At 47.0% G+C, this 19,384-nt stretch overlaps 1 protein-coding gene across 2 annotated transcripts in view; it reads left to right on the top strand.

The window, feature by feature from the left end:
- Nucleotides 1–1,346: 1,346 nt before the first annotated feature.
- The window catches only part of CD44 (CD44 molecule (Indian blood group)), an 85,434-nt gene continuing 67,396 nt past the window's right edge, over nt 1,347–19,384 (top strand). Inside the window, exon 1 of one of the 2 annotated variants that reach the window (XM_008571824.1) lies at nt 1,347–1,586. In XM_008571824.1, coding sequence (XP_008570046.1) covers nt 1,520–1,586 — 67 coding nt within the window. In that variant the 5' untranslated portion in view covers nt 1,347–1,519. The remainder of the gene's footprint in view (nt 1,587–19,384) is intronic. The other variant, XM_008571825.1, reaches the window with a different exon arrangement.

Below are 19,384 nucleotides of genomic sequence, written 5' to 3' on the forward strand. Positions count from 1 at the left end.
TTGCTCAGGGTCTTGCCCTAGCCACTGACAACTACTTTCATTTTCTGTGTATCTCATCAGGCAAGAAATCCATTCAGATTTATTTTCAGTAGTTCACATTAAAAACAAATACTGCTTCTGATTTCCAAGTACTAAGTCATAGTATATTACAGAGAGATATGGAATTATTATTCAAAGTATGGTTTTTCATACTCAGAACACCTCCCCTGTAGATTATTGCAATCTCCTCCCCTCTTTGAGATTTACTGGGTGGTATAGATGGGGAAAAGTAGATTAATGCTTGCATTGAAAGGAGTATAATTGGAAGCAAGCAAGAATGAATGAATGTGTGAGTGGATGAGAGGATGGAGGAAATGACAGATGGATATGTCGATGATGGATAGGTGGGAGATGAGTGGATACATTAATGAACAGACACGTGGGTGGATGGGTGCAGAAGAGGATAGTGGACGGATGTGGGTTTCTAAAGAGATGTGAAAAAGGATGTATGGAGTGATGGATGAAAAGTTGTACGGGAGAAAGAACGGAAGAATAGATGGTTGGATAAATAGGTAGATGAAAGGATGTGTGGTTGGATGATGGATGAATGGGAAGATGGATGGACTTGAGTGGATAATGGATGGAGAGGAGGATGGATGAACGTGTGAGCCCTGGAAGGATGTAAGGAAAGGTGGGAAGGATGTAAGGATAGACGGATGGGTGGATATTTGGGAGGATGGATGAGTGTGTGGGTGGGTACATGGAGTAGAGGGACCAGCCTGGGGCTGCTGGCCATCGTGAGCTTTCCCTAAGCAGTCCTGACAAGAAGCAAAAATCCACCTGAGCCCTGTGGACTCGACTTCTCTTTCAGCAGGAAGAATGAGCAATCCCTGCCTCCCCCGGGAAGAACCAGCAGCTGCCACTCCACACCCCGGTGGGCGGGAAAGCACCCCCAGCCAGTGCGGGACCTCGCGCCTGTCCCAGCGCCTCTCCCGGGACACCAGCTGCCTGTGACGCCCAGAGAATCATTTCCCAGCCGGATTCAGAGAGAAACTTAGCGGGAAAGGAGAAGCCTGAAGCTGAACCCACAGGGGCGAGGTTTTAGGACTCGGTCACCCGCGGTCCTGAGGCCGCTCGCTCTCCCGGCGCAGGCGGGTGGGCGCTGGACTCGCGGGCACCCCCGGGTCGTCCCGGCCCCGCGCGGGCAGCCCTGGTGACCGTCCCCCACGGAGCAGGGCGCGGGGGCGGCGGGCAGCGCAGAGGAGGGCTGCTACGGCTTTAAACCTCTGCCTGCTGCTTAGTCACAGCCCCTCTCTTGGGTGTGTCCTTCGCTCGCTGGCTCCCTCCCTCCCTCTTAGGTCACTCTTTCAACCCCTCGAATAAAAACTGCAGCCAACTTCCGAGGCGGCCTCATTGCCCGGCGGACCCCAGCCTGTGACAGGTTCGGCCCGCCCTCGTCGCCCCGTCCTCCGTCGGCCCCCGCCCCGCGCACCGGGACGCTCCAGCTCCACTCGCTGCTCTCTCGGTTCGCTGTGACACCATGGACAAGTTGTGGTGGCGCGCAGCTTGGGGACTCTGCCTAGTGCAGCTGAGCCTGGCGCAGATCGGTGAGTGCCCGCCGCAGCTGGGCCAGCAGGAGGGGGTGCCAGGCGTGCCCAGGACTGGCCCCCCAGTCCCCTTCCACAGGCTGAGTCGGCCCCGGGGGACTGGAGTCAAGTGGGCGGCCAGCGACTTGAATGGGATTCGGGAAAGCAGGGCTAGGATTTGCGCTCAACTGTTGGAGAGCTGGTCGGCGGGCGGCACCGTTTTGTTGAAAGGAAAAGAGAAAGAGAAGAAAGTTTGCTGGGCAGGGTGCCTGCGCGCAGTTGTGGGTGAGGTCGCTAGAGCTGGAGCACATGGCAGAAAGTAACTGTACTCCTGGATGCGCGCAGCCGGCGTCTGGTCTAACAGGCTCCGGTGCCCAAGGGCTCTCCAAGCCCCACCGCGCTGTGGCGGGGCAGGGCGGGGACAGGGGCAGGGACTGGGGCAGGAGTTAGGGCAAGAGCTGAGGCTGAGATGGGGTAGGGGCTGGTGGCAAGGTGGCTACAGAGGTGCTCACAGCTGCATGTGTGAGAGCTGGTGACAATGAGCTTTCTAGAAAGGGGTCCTAGGACCTCGCAGCTCCCCACTGAGCTTGGGTTCCAAAGTGCACAGTGTGTGCCAGTCACTGACCACCTGAGCACTTGTGGGAACTTCCACCAGCTCTGTGGGGAGGTCTTGGTCTCCATGAGGTTGCAGCCTGGGGCGCGAACTGGGCCAGCTGCTCAGTCCTTGCAAGCTCCTGTTTCTGCCAATCAGTTTGGGAAACTCCAAATAGTAATGTGGCTCCTATTCCCCTCCTGGCAGCCTCAGAGCAGGGAGCAGAGTCTGGATACCTGGGTAACCTCAGGGACCCTGGACCTGGGGCTCTAAAATCCTATCCAAATAGGGTCGGTGCCTTTAGGTGGCTGTGGAGGGGAGGGGCTGTGTGTGAGGTATTCTAGTGTGGCTCAGCTCCAAGTGTTCCCTTTCTTTGTCTGTATGTGTACAGATAATTACATGGCCGATTTGCTTATCGCGAGCAAAATTAATTTTTCTTTTAAGAAGTGCCAGCTGGGTCATTAAGACAGCTCAGCCTACGGTTAATTCTACTCAGCAGGTATTTATTAAACCCAGTTCTGGGAGGTACCAAGAAAGTAAAACACACAGTCCTACCTGGGTACTTTAGACGGAGGACAGGTGGGGAGCTGGGGATCTAGGGTTTAGACCTCTGAAGCAGAAGTTATAATAATAATAGCAATAACAGCACTAGTTACCATTTGTGGCACACTGTCACTGTGCCAGGTGCTATGTTAAATCCTTTACAAATGTCTCATTTTACCCTCATGATGGCCTAGTGAGAAGTGTCCTGTTATTCCACCTGTTTTACAGGAGGGAAGCTGAGGCTCAGAGAGGTTAAGTGACTTGCCGGGAGCGGTATTGGATGGTAACCCAGCCAGGTCCATTGAGTTCCAAAGCCTGGGCTTAGTCAGAATATGTCACAGTCTTAGTCAGAATATGTCACACTGTGTAAGATGAACAAACTCAGAAAGGATTTCAGGGAAGGAAGGGTTGTGATAGACCAGAGGCCTGAGAGGTGGCTTCTGAAGGTAACAGGAGCTTGAACCAGCCTTTGAAAGGCAAAAAAAGAGAAGAGGGACATTTGAGGGCAGAAACAGCTTGGGCCTGGCCGTGGTGGGTTCCCTGTGGCCTCTAAAGGGAAGTTTATTTGTATGCTACCTACCTGTTACGTCTTCTGCTTTGTCTCTGAGGATTCTGATTCCTGACTCCTTCCAACTTGTCTCCCTGTTTCGTCTAAGGGGCCCCACCCCCAAATATGCAGTGCTGCCCTGACCCTCGGGTTCTGCAGGAGACAAGCAGGGTCACTCCTGCCTCATCCACAGTCCCTTTGGGCAGCGTCATTTGGAGGCAGCACAATGGAGTGCCCATAGCAATAACTGCCTGGGCCCTAGCTTTCATGTGCTTGTAAAGTTGTTTGGAAACAACTGAGACTTGGAAAGGAGACATGACTTCACAGAGGGCTTGCGGCTGGGCAGGCAGAGGGGCAAGGAGGAAAGGAAGGGAAAGGAGAGTCACTCTGTGACCCCATTCTGGGGAGTGGTGGGTTCCAGAAGCCCATGAGGAAACGGAAAGGAACAATGCCTGGGGGAGGAAGAAAGTGTCCAATCTTTGTATCAGAAAGCAAAAAGTAGAGAAATGGCCACAGGTAATTAAGCAATATTGGATCCAGAAACTCTGAGTTGGAGAACAAGTATCATGAATTAGGTGTCCTGTGTGGGAAGCAGCAAGTGGCTGTAGGTGGCGGGTAGGGGAGATGAGCCCTCAGTGGCCACACATCTCCTTTTCTCTGTGGGTGAGAGGTCGTTGCTAGGGAACTGCACCCTGGTGTTGAGAAAGAGGGGTGCCTCTGAGAGCCCCGGGGCTTGAGGGTGGCGTGTACATTTCTGCTCCCCCCAGCACTCCAGACTCCGCCCCTTGCTGGGAGTTAGAGCTTTGGCTATGTTTTCCCACGTGAAGAAGCGAGGAATCAAAGCTCCCTCCCTGCTGAGGTTAGCATCAATGAATTCAGTTATTCCCCAGCTACACATTAGACTCTACTTCCTGCAAAGGCCTAGTGACAACTGCGTGTGTTGGAAGCTGGCAGCCAGCAGGAAGAGATTCCGTTTTCTTCCAGATTACCCCACACAGGAGGCCATGCTGGACAGCATGAAATTCCTAGTTTATGACAGATCCCCTTCCATTCATTCGAGAAATATTTCCTGACTCAATGCCATCAACTAAGAGATGGGGACTTTAAGGATCATTTTCCTCCTTTTGTTTCCCAAAGGAGGAAACAGACTTTGAAAGAGAGTGACTTCCCCTCTCTGAGACTTGTTAGGGCATTAGGGCAGGGCAGTTTTCATACATTTGGCCTCTGATATACCCCTATCATGGAGGACTGTAGGAGCCCCACTCCCACCCCTGCTGTGGGTGGGGAGGGTGTTGTCTCCTGGTAATGACATTTGCTTCACGCCTTAAATACTATCTTACAAACTCATTATAATTTTAGGTTTTACTCCACAGTCAATTTAATGTTTGAATTTAATGTAAAAATAATTTTTTTATGTATATATATGTATCTTACTATAAAGCATAAAGTAAAGTTGATGCTTGAGAAAGATTCTCTGTATTGTCCTGGGGCTTCTAGCACCTTCTGGAACATACAGGATGGTTAGGAATACCTTAGTTTTAAAAGCCTGACACTCTGTGTATATAGTCCTGTGTAAAGCAGGATCCTAATGCCCTTGGAAATACACTTGCTGATCACCGACTCCATGCTAGGCACTAACTAAACCAGAAGGTTGGCTGCATGCTAGGTGCTAACTAAACCAGATAGCTTATCTTATATAAGCCTCACAACAGCACTATGCATTTAGTACTCTCTTAAGTCCATTTTCTAGATAAAGAAATTGAGGGTCAGGGAGATAGTGTGATTTGCCCAAGGACCCAGGAATTGGGGTTCCCCCACTGTCTCATATCCCCCCATGTTAGACCCCAGCACCTGTGCTTCCATTCTTTCCTTTGCCTCTAGAGGACTCTGGAAATTGCATGTGGTTCTCCTCTTCCTGTTCCCTGTGGCCAGCACAGGTGAAGCCCAGCATGAGTGGCTTCTTTCCCTGCCCACTGGCAAGCTGTGGACTCTTGGCTGCCCTGCCCTGCCCTGATCTGACTCTCTCCAGGCCTGGCCACAGCTGTCAAAGATGCCAACATATTTATTTGTTACTGAAACAAGTCAATCCCTTATCAGAGTCCAGCTGCCTTTCTAGACATGCTCTCATTTGCAGGCTTGGAGAAAAGGGAGAGGCTGCTGCTCCCTTCTTCTAAGAGACAAGTCAGGGCAATGCCCTCTGCCTGAAAGTTAAGACAGGGGCCCTGCAGAGGCTCTCACGCTGACCCTGCAAGAACTCAGATGCATTGACCCAGACAACCCCCTCGTCACATGCTCCTTAGCAGGTCATGTGTGCTCCCACGGAGGGAAAATCTTGAGGACCCCATGAAAGGCTGTCATAGTTCTCTACAAAAGTCAAGAATCTTGAACTGAAACCCAGTATGCAGCTCCAAGTGACACATGGCCATGCAAAGGGAGTTTGGGATCAGCCAGCGGTGTCAGAGCCTTGCAGGCTGGGATCCTCTGATGGAGAGGAGGTGGTGGGAGGTGACACGGACCTCTCCAGCAGTCCATCACGACAGGGGCTGGAGCTGGGGACAACATACCGGCTGCAGTTGTGTTTCTCCAGCACCTCCATTTTAGCCGACTCTACCCATACCCTGAAAGGGAAGTGGTTCTTGTGAAAGCATGAGCCGAAGCAGGTGGCAGATGCTGCCAGCCACAGTGTAGTTTTCAAAGGGGATGTTTTCTACCTCAGAGAGAAATTCTGCGGGGTTGCACAGCAGGAAGCTGATGACTCAATTTCTTTTGTGTCCTTGCTCGAATGGGTGTGGAACAAGCATTCTTAGAATGACCGGGGTAAGCTTAAATTGAACCCCACTCTTCACTCACCTAGCAGGTTGACATTTTTCTTAAAAGGTGTACTGTACTCCCCTGGCCAGCAAGGGTCTGGGAAGACAGCCCAATATGCCAGAGTTCGGGAAGGGGTGTTCTCTAAAGCATGTGGTTCTGGAGTCTGGCTTGGCGTGCACACAGTGATTGTGTGACACAGATTTTCCCAGAGAGTCCAGATCCCAACCATGCAAATACTCTACTAATTGACTCATAGTATATATTTTAACTATAGTCGTCCCTCGGTTTTTTTTTTTTTGGGGGGGGGGTTGGTTCAAGGACCCCCGTGCATACCAAAATCCTGAGGTACTCAAAGTTCCACAGTCAGCCACATGGAACGCACGGAGGTAAAAAGTCAGGTTCTGCATCCCCCAAATTCTGTATTTTCGATCTGAGGTTGGTTGAAAAAAATCCGTGTATAAGCAGGCCTGCGCAATTCAAATCCATGTTGTTCAAGAGTCGATTGTAAATGTTTATGTACTTGTATACAAATAAACAAACACACGGCTTTATGTGTTAGAAGTCAAACACACTGTAAGGCGTTTTCATAAAGAAATTCACATCTTTACCACTCAATCAGTCTAGTCCGATTAAATTGATGTTTGGTTCAGAAAATGTGTACTTTGGAGAGAAATATTTAATATTCCTCTACTGTCCATTTTTTGATCGTCCCAGTGTGTGAAGTACCAGGACAAGCCACATATCTGCTTCTCATTTGCTAGAAGTGGCCACATACACGCTGCCGGTGCAGCTATATGTACATACGCATCTGCACATATATTTGTGTGTGCTGGGGATTGGGGGTGCCAAGGAGTGCTAAAGGCTTTCACACCCCTCAAAGGGGAAAATAACCACAGCAAAACAAAACCCAACCTATCTTCTCTTCTCTGTCTGTCTTCCGCAGTCTGGCACTGTGGGAGCCCCTGACGTCAGGGACCTTATCTCTCTCTCTCTCTTTTTTTTTTTGTGGTCCCAGATGCCAGTGCTGCCAAGTTGTGACTAGTAACTGTTGAACTGCAATGCATGTATAGAATGCCTAGAATATGAAGCTTGCTGGCCTGCCGGCCAGTATACCTAAAATGCAAATACATTTGTGTGTATGATAACAGCGGTGACGGCTGTGCCACTTGGGGCAAGGCCGAGGAGGGCTCTTGGCTGGCCAACTGCCCATCGCAGGGCTCACGCTTGGTCTGCCCAAAGAGGGAGCTCAGCCATCTGTTTGTGGCTTTGGTAGCTGATGGACGTGGCTTGGGATGTCTGTTTAAGAACAGGTTTACCACATAATTGGGTCAAGAAGGGAGTGGTAGCCAGGTGGAACAATAACACCAAAATTTAAGCCTTAAAATAAAGCACTCCCCAGCAGCAAGCCCACCCCCTCCAGCCCACGTGCCTGCTTCTGGAAGATGGTAGCACTGGGAGAGAAGTAGAAGCATCTCCCAGGAGATTCCTGCCTTCTCTGTGTGTAATTATCAAGCTGCTATCCTCCCCAGTGCTACTGCATCTTTGAAAGTGCAGGTCCGTGGGGAAGACTGGTATCCAACAGAAAGCCACACTGGCAACGGTAAACCGTGTCTCCTCTCCACAGAGCTTGCCAAGTCTGAAATTACCCACGACTGGTGTAGGTCCCGCCTTCCCAAGGACCGTCTGTCCAGTGAGACTTGAGACAGGGAGACAAACACAGAATGAGGGGATAGGTGTTGGGGGGGCGACAGAAACTCACAGAGCCAGATCTCCACAAGTTTGGGGTGCACTGGCTGCCTGGGTGTGTCCTCCTGAGGCAAATGTCCCTCCTAAGTGCAAGTGTGGGCAGACAAATCACAGTGGGTGGGGAGGAACTGAGTCACCAAGGAGGTGATTTGCAAAACTCAGGTCCCAAAAACCGTTCTCAAGTCTTCAGCTTTTGAGAGTAAAGGTTAATTGCAAAACTCTAGGGCGGAGAGAGATTATTCCCACAGACCAGTACTTTTGAGCATTTGCTACAGTGTCATAATCACAAGTCTCCTTTGCCAGTGCCTCAAGTTCATGTTTGTCTTAGAGCTCTTGTTTTGCAACTCTTTGTAGCTGGTACGTTTCTGAGATGCTATCAGCGCTATTAGTGATAATAGGACACTCAGAGTGCTGTCTGCCTGCACCATCCTCATCGTTTCCTGCATACCAATTTGTTAATCCGTACACCAACCTCATGAAGGTGGTGCTATTATTAACCTTCTTTTACATAAGAGGAAACTGAGGCACAGAGCATTTAAGTAACTTGTCCAAGGCCACAAAGCTGTTAAATGAGGGAGCTGGGATTCAAACCCAGATGATCTGGCTACAGAGTTCCTGCTCTTACTGACAGTGCTTCTCTTGGTATAGTAAGATGTCAGGGCACCCCAGAAACCCAAATGATTACAACTGGTAGTACTGTGGTTGTTTGCAAAAACTTCTTTTGGGAATCTGGTTGTGGGTGGGGCCAAAATATCTATAAAGCTGGTTTTACCTTTCCTTTTTAAACACAATGTCAGAAGAGGGGGCTGGAATTGCAAACATAAAGGAGAAAGAAGCTGTAATGGAAACTTTTTCCCATTCATGTTTTGAGCAGCTCATTCATTGAATCCCTGAATAGAGAAGTTCTACTCTCTTCTATGTGATGGGAAGTTAGGGAGTGGTAGGGCTGAAGTTAAGGATGGTGAACTGAGTTGTTTGTTCATTATCGCTTTGTTATTTGTCACCTGGATGAAAGGTGAAGGTTGCTGATTGGTATTTCTCTGTCATCTAGGACTCTGACTCATGTGTGGACAAAGCTGGGAAGTGAGCCAATCAGATAACAGCAAAACATTTGCCCTCAGCTTAAGGGTCCTTGGTTTGGGACCTTCTCTCTACCAGGCAGGACTGATGAGGGAGGGAGGGCCATCTGAGAAAGCAGGCTGGCAGAAGTCAGGCTACACACATCCACGGCACAAGGAATTTAGGCAAAACTAGAACTGTGCTGTAGCCCATCTTCCCAGCTCTAGCCCAAACCAGATGACCAGGCTTCTCTTTGGCCCAGCAGGTGGCCATTACATCAATGAGAAAGAGAGTTTCCTTTGGGTGGCCCTGGCTGAGAAACAAGCCACCCAGGAAGGAAGGAGGCAAAGTCCCCTGGAGACATCTGACTCAGTTTACAGGAGGGGACCCAGGCCTCTGGCCCGGAGACAGGGACACATCCCATATTCCCCAACTGTTTCAATGTCAGTGCATCACTTTGTACTTAAGCAGGTCTGCAGTGCCTTCCAGAAGGACTCACACACCAATCATGGAACCAGACAGTATCTTTCTCTGCCTCATCTCCAAGATATCAGAGCGATGTCAGTAAAGCCTTTTCAAAAGTGTTTACCATTATGCACAGTAAGATGCCAGGGAGAAATGAACAATTTCATGCAGCCAATACCTAGTCTCCTGCCTTTGACTTAGAAGGTAGTTTCTTCCCAGGCCCCTGGCCCTAGTCTTTGTACACTCCAAAAGTATTAATTGTGTATCTACTATATGCTGGTCACAAATGTTGCCATTGCTGAGTGTGTCCAGTCCAAAAAGCAGAGACCAACAGAGCAGAGCACCATTGTGTAGCCTACAGGAGATCAGCTGATGTCACCGAGTCAGCCCTGTAGCCACCCATGAGTCACAGGGCCCACACCTGCCTGAGAGGGGAGGAAAAGGGTTCAGGTAACCCACGAGAGTGCTGGTCGTGCAGATGAGGATAAAAGTTTGGAGAAGAAAGCTCCTACCCAGAAGTTTGTCTTTGTGATGGATGCTCTGTAGTAGAACTAGTTGTCTTCACAATATCAGCCTTGGAGGTCTGGTACTTCCCTTTAGACTCCCCTATGTGACTTTCATTTGCTCTTATTGTTTACTAATTTTTCTCTCTAATAATTCATAAAGAGCTCACAAACATATCTCCATTTAAAAAGAGGAAGTTTAAGGGATGCCTCTGAGCTGTGTAATGGCTATCTGTTCTCTTCGCATATAAGCTCCATAGAGAAAAGCCTATGACTTATGTACATTTTTGTATCTACTATAGCCCCAGCTGTCAGCACAGATCCCCAATTATAGTAATTGCTCAATAACTACTTGAATGGCTGGCTGAATAAATAAAATTTCTGTACTTGGCCAGCAAAGCCATCTCCACCATATATTTTTGTGATTTTTATAGTTTCTGGCTAATCCTTTTTCATCTATTTTTTTTTTACCTATACAAATCTTTTTATCTCTCTCTCTCTCTCTATTACCTCTTGTAATGATCCTCAAACCCTCTTAAAATTTCTTTTCTCTGCACTCTTTCTGGTTTGAATGGATTTTTCTTGAGGTTTGAAATGTCAGGCAAGGCAGGGGGAAGTTTAGAGCTCATCAGGTTTTATCCAGTAGAAAAGGGATCTGCATTTCTTATAGGTCTGGCTGCCTCTATGCCTCAACCATTAATTCCAAATCTAGCCTCATATACAAAAACCCCCAAGCCTCAAAATCATGCTCTCAGCAATACTTGAGAAAAGATGTCAGCTTTTTGGTCACTACCTTAAGAGAAAAAATGGGAGATTGTTTCTTTCAGTCAATGGTTTAAAAACCTTCCCGACTAAAGATCACCTTCATATGATCAGATGTTTAGTGTGGCATAATGGGAATGAGAAGGTTTGGCTTTGGAGGGTAACGTAAAAGGTGTAGGGGCTGAGAAACAAGGCAGACTTCCAGTTGATTTTCTTCTTTGCCATGAAGAGCAATTGCACAAGTTAAGTGCCTAGAACAATATTTAGCACATAATGTCTAAAGCTAAATGTCTAGCACATAGAAGGTGCTATGAGAATAGAAATGATGGTTGTATTTTAGTTCCTCTCTATTACTGATTTGCTATGTACTGCTGACCAAATCATTTCACCCCTATTTGCCTCCATTTTTCCATATGTAAAATGAGAGGTTTGGTTTCTAGTGGATTTGTAGAGTCCTTTCCAGACCTCATGTTCTATAAATCCACCACTTTCTGGGCCTATGAATACCTGAGCCTCATAAAACTTAATGGAAAGAAAAACACAAAACGACTATAATATAGTGTCAGAAAAATGTGATGCCTGGTTTGTACTAAATGTCAGAAGTAAATTACTAATCCATGCCAGAAACAAGCATATGGACCCAATTATGTTATAAACTCCAATGGGCAAGAGTGACTCCTAGGGACAAGGTGCTTTGCCCATAGTACTCCAACAAGTCTTCTCGACCATGGAATGGGCTTGGGGGGGGGGTGGACAGATGAAGAAGCTGGACCAGAGAAGCTAGCAACATGTCGCAGTCACACAGCTAAAACTATAGGAGGCCGGTCCTGATCCCTTCAGGATCTGAATGTTATGCTCTTTACTTTGAATGGTACTTTAAAAAGCATTGCTTCAAGTGGCCAGAGAAGCCAACCCTAGAGAAAAGGTTGTGTCCTTCACTCAAAGCTTCATGAGCATCTTGGATTTCTCATTTCCTCAAGGAACTCCTGCAACATGAAACCATGGTATGCAGGCAAAGCAGTACTTAGAGGGTGAGCTCTAATGGCCTGTGGAAAGCAACTGTGATAGCTACGGGAATCTGAAAAAAAAAAAAAAAGAGGAAAGAAAGAAAAGAAAGAAAGGAAGGAAGAGAAAGAAAGAAAAACAGAACATATGTACACACACACACACACACACAACCCAAACTCAATCAGGGCAGAGTAAGGCAGGCCTGTAAGATGGGTGTTGCTTCTACTGAAAGCTTTCCAGACTCTCACTAAGATTTTTATTTTTCATAAAACCAGAGAAAATCTTGCTCAGGGGAAAAAAGAAAAAAAAAGAAGTCCCAAAGACTACAGTACTTAGAAGTTTGTCAAAGTGGGTCAGAGGCTAAATCCCCTGTCTGGGTGCTGGCCTTCTACCAATCACTGAAAGTCCTTAGTTAGGTCACAGCCCATTCTGGTTGTGCCCATGTCATACCCATCTGGAATCCACTGACCATGAGTTGACATAAAATCCCAGATGGGTTCAGGTCTCATGTCATATGCAGTGCCCTCAATCATTGCTGAAATATGGTTCAGGCATCTGTATCTGCAGCTAATCATACAGGGACAGTATCTAAGAGAAGTGGGAACCCACATGTAACCAGAAGAGGTTTAGCATTTCTGCTTCTTCGTCACAGGATGACTGTGGCAATGTCATTTCCTCATTGGTTGCTTCTGTTTCCCCAGTTATAAAAGGATGACAAATTGACCAATTCAATTCATTAAAATGTATTGTGCAGTTGGCACTATGAAAAGAAGTGAGGGAAGTAATAGATGTATTTTCTGTCCTTGGAGAGCTTACAGTTTGGTGGAAGAAAAGCTAAACAGGTGAAGGAATTATACAGAGGGCATATGACCAAGTGTGGAAGATCAGGAAAAATAGATATCTCTGTTTGCTGCAATTATATGGGAAGACTTCAGGGAAATCGAGAACGAGATGAGTGTGGAAAAGAAGATGGACAGAGAGAGGAGAGAAACCCAGAGAAGAGTAAAGCATGAGCCAGAAGCTTAAAGCAGGGGAAGTAAGTGTGGCTTGGTTGGGGTCAGAAGAGGGGTCAGCCAGCCTGGATGAGGAGTCCAGCTTGAAAACAGTGAGGGACGAGGTTATGCAGATTCCAGGCGATCAATTAACACTGGCACTGTCTAAAGACCCAATTCTTCTGCCCCAGAGACTCAGAAGAAGCCCTCATGACTCACCCTCTCAGACAATGCTAGGCAGAGTTCAGAAGCAGGCTGACTCCAGTATTGAGAGAGAACTTTGGCAATGTTTCCTGGGTTGGAGAGTGGCAAATTAAATTAAGTGAATCCCAGACAAGCCCTATAGCAGCAATAGCAAATAGCTTTCAGCTCATGTGACATTTCCTATTGATTACTAGAGGCTACCCAGAGTGCTTTGCTAAGAAGCCAAACCCTGGCTCAGCTACAAAGGGTGCTGTGATCCATTAGTGATGTCTGCCATGGGCACCATATGGAGGATCTGACCCTGTATATCACATGGATATCGCTGTGTTCTGATAGTTGGGTTTAGAATCTTCTGGGAGTTTAGCCATTCCTGATTCTAGCCAGCTAGCCACACCATAGACTCCACCTCCTTCCAGAACAGTATAAAAGCAGTCTCTTACCCAGAGGACAGAGTTTAGTTGCTTGAGCCTTCTGTTATGATTCATTCCCATTCTCTTTTCCCATTACCCCAAATGCAGTTAGATGCTGGGAGCCAGGAATCTCCTCTGTTTGAACAAGGGCCAGACTTCCTGGCAAAGGGCCCCTTCTCCACATCAGCTTCGCCATCTGCAAACTGAGAAGACAAAAGTGATGCCTCACCCATGGGGGTGATAGGAGGAATAACTAGCTAATGTGAGTAAAGCCTTTGAAGATGAAAGGGTTGTGTGCACACGTTAATTACAACTTTTATCAGCCCTGGAGCCTCTGCATTCTCAGCTGCTGCTGGGAGCTGTTCTGTGCCTCCCAAATGCAAAGAGGAGCAGCATTCCATGGACTGGCCCCACAGGTCCTGCTTATAGCATCCAAGTCCAAAGGCTGGATTCTGAAGGCAGGCTGGCCAGCCCACTCTGGGCCACTCAAGTTTCCTATTGCTCATCCCCAGGGGAAAAAGTAGACTCACTACGTGAGCAGGTAAGATAAGATAGAACCAAGGTATAAACAAAAGGCTCTATCAAGAGTCTACTAGAAATAGCCCCTGGGTAAGATTAGGACACTCTGCTCTAATTCCCACCCTGTGAAAGCCTAATTGTTTGACCTTGGGCTATTGGCTTTATCTGTCTACTACTTCAATATACTATGTGAACCACCAGGTGATAGTAATCCCTCTGCCTCCCCTAGACCTCTCCACCTTTGCTTGCTGGTGCGAAAGTGTTTTGTGCTGGTAGGCAGAAGCACGTGATGTAAAATTACAAGGTCCTATTATTGCCTGAGGTAACTTTCACCTTTATCTGTGTCTCCTGTTGCTGGTGACCCCAATCATTGAAACTGTATTCTTCGGAATGCTTACCAGTCTCCTCGGAGCTGCCATCCCCTCCTTATCTAGGAGGGCCCAGTATTGGTCAGGCCTCTTTGGTTGTGCCGTTTCCTGAGGCATGCAAATGCAGTCAGCTGGCAGGGGACTGGGTCCAAGAGGGGTCTTAATGCCCTTGCTGGAGTAAGTCAATAAAAGTGCTAGGGACAGGAGTGGGGTGGTTATCAGATGCTTTGCTAAGGCAGATGGGTTGGCTTAGAAGGTGCAGCCTGAGCTGGGCCCATGCAGGACCACCAAAGTATGGCTCCAAAGAGGAGAAAGAGAGAAAAGACATAAAGTGGGAAGTTATCACAGGCTAGTGACAAAAAGCCAAAGATGATGGCATGTCAGAATGGAAAAGCATGTTAGGAATTAAGTAGCCCACTTGTTTTATTGGACAGATAAGGGAAGGAAGCTTCAAGTACTGCAAATGACTTGCCTAAGGTCACACAACTAGTTAGTAGCAAAACCCTGGTCTTCTGATTTGTCCAGCACCCTTTCCATTTCCCCTTTGAGACAATGGAGAAGAGGACACTAAATAAAAGGACAGTGGACTGGTCAGGACAAGAAGACTTGGAGTGCAAAAAGAGAGTAAGGCCAAGGGTCCTGGTTTTTTAGAGGCACAATGGGAAATGGTGCAGGTGTTTGCCCTTGGTTCTCGTTCGCCATGCACTGTCTTGCCTGTGAGTATTTGGTATTTGTCTTGATCCTTTTGACTTAATGAACATTTAGAAACCAGAAGGCCCAGAGCAACCAGCCCTGGCTTTGCCCAGCCTCTCTGCACGATTCTACAAGTGGAGTCAACAATCAATGGTTTTCAAGTGACTCAACTGTTCACTCCACACAAACTAATTGAACACCAATATGTGCTCTGCTCTGCTAAGCACTGGGGATACAACTTTAAATAAGAGAAGCACAGTGTCCTCTTTCATGGAAGACAGAAGTAAACAACTAATAGTGCCCCCTATTTAATTATACTAGTGCCCAGGTTTTTTCCCCCAACTTTTCACTCTGCCACTGCCAGCGTCTTCCTGCAGTTGATCCCTGCTCATGTTCTGAAACTGGCTCTGATGTTTCCAGACATCCTCTGAAAACAATCTATATCCAGCAGCAGAGGAAGGAATGCTCACTCACAAACATCACTTCTTAATATGCAGGAATGGCTCTTCCAGAAGTCCCAAAGGGTGTCTGTCCACCTGGTAGAGTTGTGGCTTGAGACTCTAGCGGGGCTACAGAAAAAAAGGCAAAGCCAAGCCCTTGTGTTCCTGAGCCACGCCCTTAACCTTTTGAGAAGACACACCTCATGGGTAGAGTTCACACAGGGGACACACAACAGTTTGAGGCTTAGATGGTCTGTGGCTTACACTCAGGTATAATAGCTACAACTTTATCCTTTCCTCTCCCTCACAAAAGGGAATTATATTAGGGAATAACCTTAATTCTGTTATAATTTACAAGAAATAGTCTTTTCCACACTTGAGCACTTTATTATTAGAAACTCATTACGTGCAGCCCATCTCAGTGCTGTTGGAGCTGCACCATGCATGAAGACCACTGCTCTGTAGTGATCCATTAAAAAAGACTTACGATGCCCTGATGACACCCAAAGGAAATGACCAGCTTCCCTTTTCTGCTCTACTCCTAGAGTGTTTTAATGTGTGCAAAGTGTTTTTAGCTCCATTATCTAATCCAGCCCTCACATTAACTTCGTGGTTAGGATTATTTCCTCCTGTACGGGAGGGAAGTTTGATGACTTTGTCAAGGTCACTAAAAGTCAAGGTCATAGATAATTAGTGCCAATTTATTATTTGAACCTTAGTTTTCTACCCCCAGAGCGGATGTCCATGTATCACACTATATTGGCTCTCAATGGACCTGATTTGTTTCAAGGAGTCTGGAATTGACTGCTGAATTTTTACTAATAATTATTCTTTCATAGGCAGGAAAAGGCCTTTCTAATAGTTTTGTTGAGTCCAAAGCTCAAGGGTTCAACATCTCAACTTTTTAATAAAACCAAAGATGAACAGGAGGGTTTTCTGGGCCAGTCCCCTGATTCCATGCCATTAGCCCAAGAATCTAACATCATAGAGGAAGCCTTCGGGGTTTTTTATTTGTTTATTTGTTTTCATTTCTTTCTTTAATCACCTTTATAATTAAAGAATTTATAATGATGGCATCCAGGGATATTTAAAGATGGACCTCAAGGATGTGATTATTTCTCACAAAGGAAGGAGGCCGATTGTTTTTAGTATCTAATGATGGAAGAGCGAGAGAAAATGGATTCTATTAAACCAAAATGATTTATGCTTTATTTTGAGGGTGAATCTCCTGACTGTGAGCCTTGTACATCGTTAGACTGGCTGGCTGGTTCTTAATCGATCCTTCAGTTCTCAGATGAAGCGGCATCTTCTCAGGGAGGCTCACTTTGGGAACAGCAAAGGCCTTGGAGAGGAAAGGCTTCCCTTTAGACTAAACTCTTGCCTCCCACAGCATCTCACATTTCTGTTATAACTTTATCATGCTGTGTTGTTGACTTGTTTAATGTCTGTCTTCCCCATTGAACCATAACCTCCATTGGGATAGTGACTTTATCTGCCTTATTCAATGCCTTGATCCCGGTGCTTAGCACAGCGCCCAACACATAGAGGCACTGAATGAAACCTGTTGAATGACTGAGGTTGGTCCTGGGAGTCTCTTTTCTTTTTTTTTTTTTTTCCTTTTTGTCTTTTTTCGTGACCGGCAACGGATCGCAACCCTCAGTGTCGCACCCGTACCAGACCGGGACCGGCAACGGGATCACAACCCTCGGTGTTGTGCCCGCACCTCACTCAGCCAGTGAGCGGCCGGTCTGTATGTGGGATCCGAACCCTCGGTGGGAGCGCCGCCGCGCTCCCAAGCGGTGCACTGTAGCAGTGCGCCACCGGGCCGGCCCATGGGAGTCTCTTTTCTGAAGACCTGTATCCACTTCAGTGTTGGGGTGGTTTTAGTGGGATTGTGGCTTCCCACGGTGGATTCCAGACTGTGAGTTCCAAATTCAACTTTTTAAAAACTGTGCCTATCGATCTATCTCACTGTCTCTCTGTCTGTCTTCTATCTATTACCTGTCTCTATTTATATCTGTCATCTATCTATATCTACTTATATCTATCTGTCACCTATCTATTATCTGTTTCTATTGGAATAAAGACAAGTGCTTAAAAAATGAAAGAGGGTCGGCAAGAGGCCACATCTTCTCTCACTCTGTCCTTTCTCTTTGTGACTGTGTGCCACCCCAATTCCCTCACCCCCTTCCTTAGCTGACATCATTTAAGAAACAGTCTCTTTCCTGATTTCCTGCAAGTGCACCACTGGGGAAGCTGAATATATGCAACATCGGACCACTCAAGATGGATTTGAGAAACAGCAGGGAGGTATTTTCCTTTTAGAGATGGGGCAGCTGGGGCAAGGTTTGGGGAAGCAAACCTTGGATACTCCAGACTCCTTTTTGCTGGGGGCAGAGGGAGGGACTCCTTGTGGCTCCCTTCTGGGACTTGTTTGGGGAAGTTCCCTCTCCTTTAATACAAGTATCATCAGATAATCCCCAGGCTTCCTTTGGGACTGTTTCTCATGGTATAGGAAAGAGCCCTATTATCTGTTTGAGCTTCCTGTTCTTTATATTGTTTAGAAATCTAAAGTCAACAGCCACTTTTGTATTTTGCATTGTTTACATTGTTAAAAACTTTGGAAAATTCATTTGGTTTCTTTACCAGATGAGCTTTCCAGACCCCCTGGACTCTCTTCAAATAGGCTGGCAGGGAATACTCTCAAAGCCAGGTTTCCCATTTTCTTCTAAAGGCTAGAATTGAGAATGTTTACTCCAACCCACATAGTTGGGTCTTGGAGCTATCACAGATGCATGACGGGGATTTGAGTCTGGGGTTCTGGGTGCTCAGAAATCAATGTGTGTCTTGGAGTTAGAGCTGGGTTTTAAGTCCTGCCACTCACTAAGTATATGGATATAAGCAATTTACTTTTTTTAAAAAAATAGAGTTTTAATACCTACAGCTTAGGATTGTGTAAGGACTGATGTGATCTTGTACCTGAAGCCCTTGATAGAATGACTGGCATAGAGGAAGCACTCAACTGTAAGTTATTTATGATCATTGTTATGATTAGACCTGTGACCTCTTCCTTCACCATTAAGCCCTCACTGTGTTCCTGCCACACTTGAGAAATGCTTCCAGCAGCCTTTGGAAGAGTTTCATTCCATTTCTGGGCAAAACATTAGCTAATGAAATCTCATTTAATTTGGCGAGGAGGGCACAGCAGAGGGCTGACGCCACGTGTGTGCTTACTGGAAGGACTCAGGGCTGAGCGGATGAGGCAGCATGGGATGTTCCGGGAACCTTGCTTATTGCTGGAGCTGGTGAAAGCGATCAAGGGAACGCACTCTGGGTCCTGTCTTTACTTGCACAATTACAGTCAGTCTCCCAGGCTGCTTGTCTCAGCAGGACCCGCTTCTCCTGCCCTCTGTCCTGGCATTGGTGTTGGGGCTGGAGGAAGAGATGGAGTTTTCCTCCCTCTCAGATGGAAGTGTTTCTGTACAGTGCTGTTCCCTGGCCTCAGAGGACAGAAGGGCCCACAGAGACAGTTTAACACAGTAGCTTCCTTCTCATTCTGGAAATTTTGGAGTTTTTCAGAGCCCACTTCCTCCCCAGAAGCCCAAGCTTGGAATTTCTTGGTTGCAGATGGGGAGCTAGCTTCTGAGTGTATAAAGTGCCCACCCACCAGTCAGTCGTTGGGGTGTTCAATTCTCTCATCCCCCCAAATAGCTTTAATTACCTTTAACTGCTTAGTTCTGCTCTCCTCTTAGGAAAGGGAGATCTGGCCACTCCCGGCCACACCTCTGAAGTGAGTAAGGCTTTTCACTTTTTAATAGGAGTGTTTGCATTTGTCTCGGGCCCTCACCTTGCTTTTAATTTCATGAGAGTGTGGCATCGGACTGTCGTTGAACAGATTATTAAAGCACGAACGATTTGTTCATGTTGTAAACACGCTGTGAATTAAAACCTGAGTCCCCTCAGTATCAGGGAGAGCAGAGGCCAGTCATCCAAGGTTTTAGCTTCCTGTGGAAGAAGGAAAAGATTGACATTTAATAACTAGCTATGTCCAGTCTCTATGCTCGTGCATAAATAGACTGTGGTCCAGTCTCTGTGTTGGTGCTTTACATATACTTATTACCTAACTCCCATCCACTTCTGTTTGAGGTAGGCAGCGA

The sequence above is a fragment of the Galeopterus variegatus genome, unplaced genomic scaffold, assembly GCF_000696425.1.
Source record: "Galeopterus variegatus unplaced genomic scaffold, G_variegatus-3.0.2 Scaffold725, whole genome shotgun sequence".
In the NCBI taxonomy this organism is placed as follows: Eukaryota; Metazoa; Chordata; class Mammalia; order Dermoptera; family Cynocephalidae; genus Galeopterus; species Galeopterus variegatus.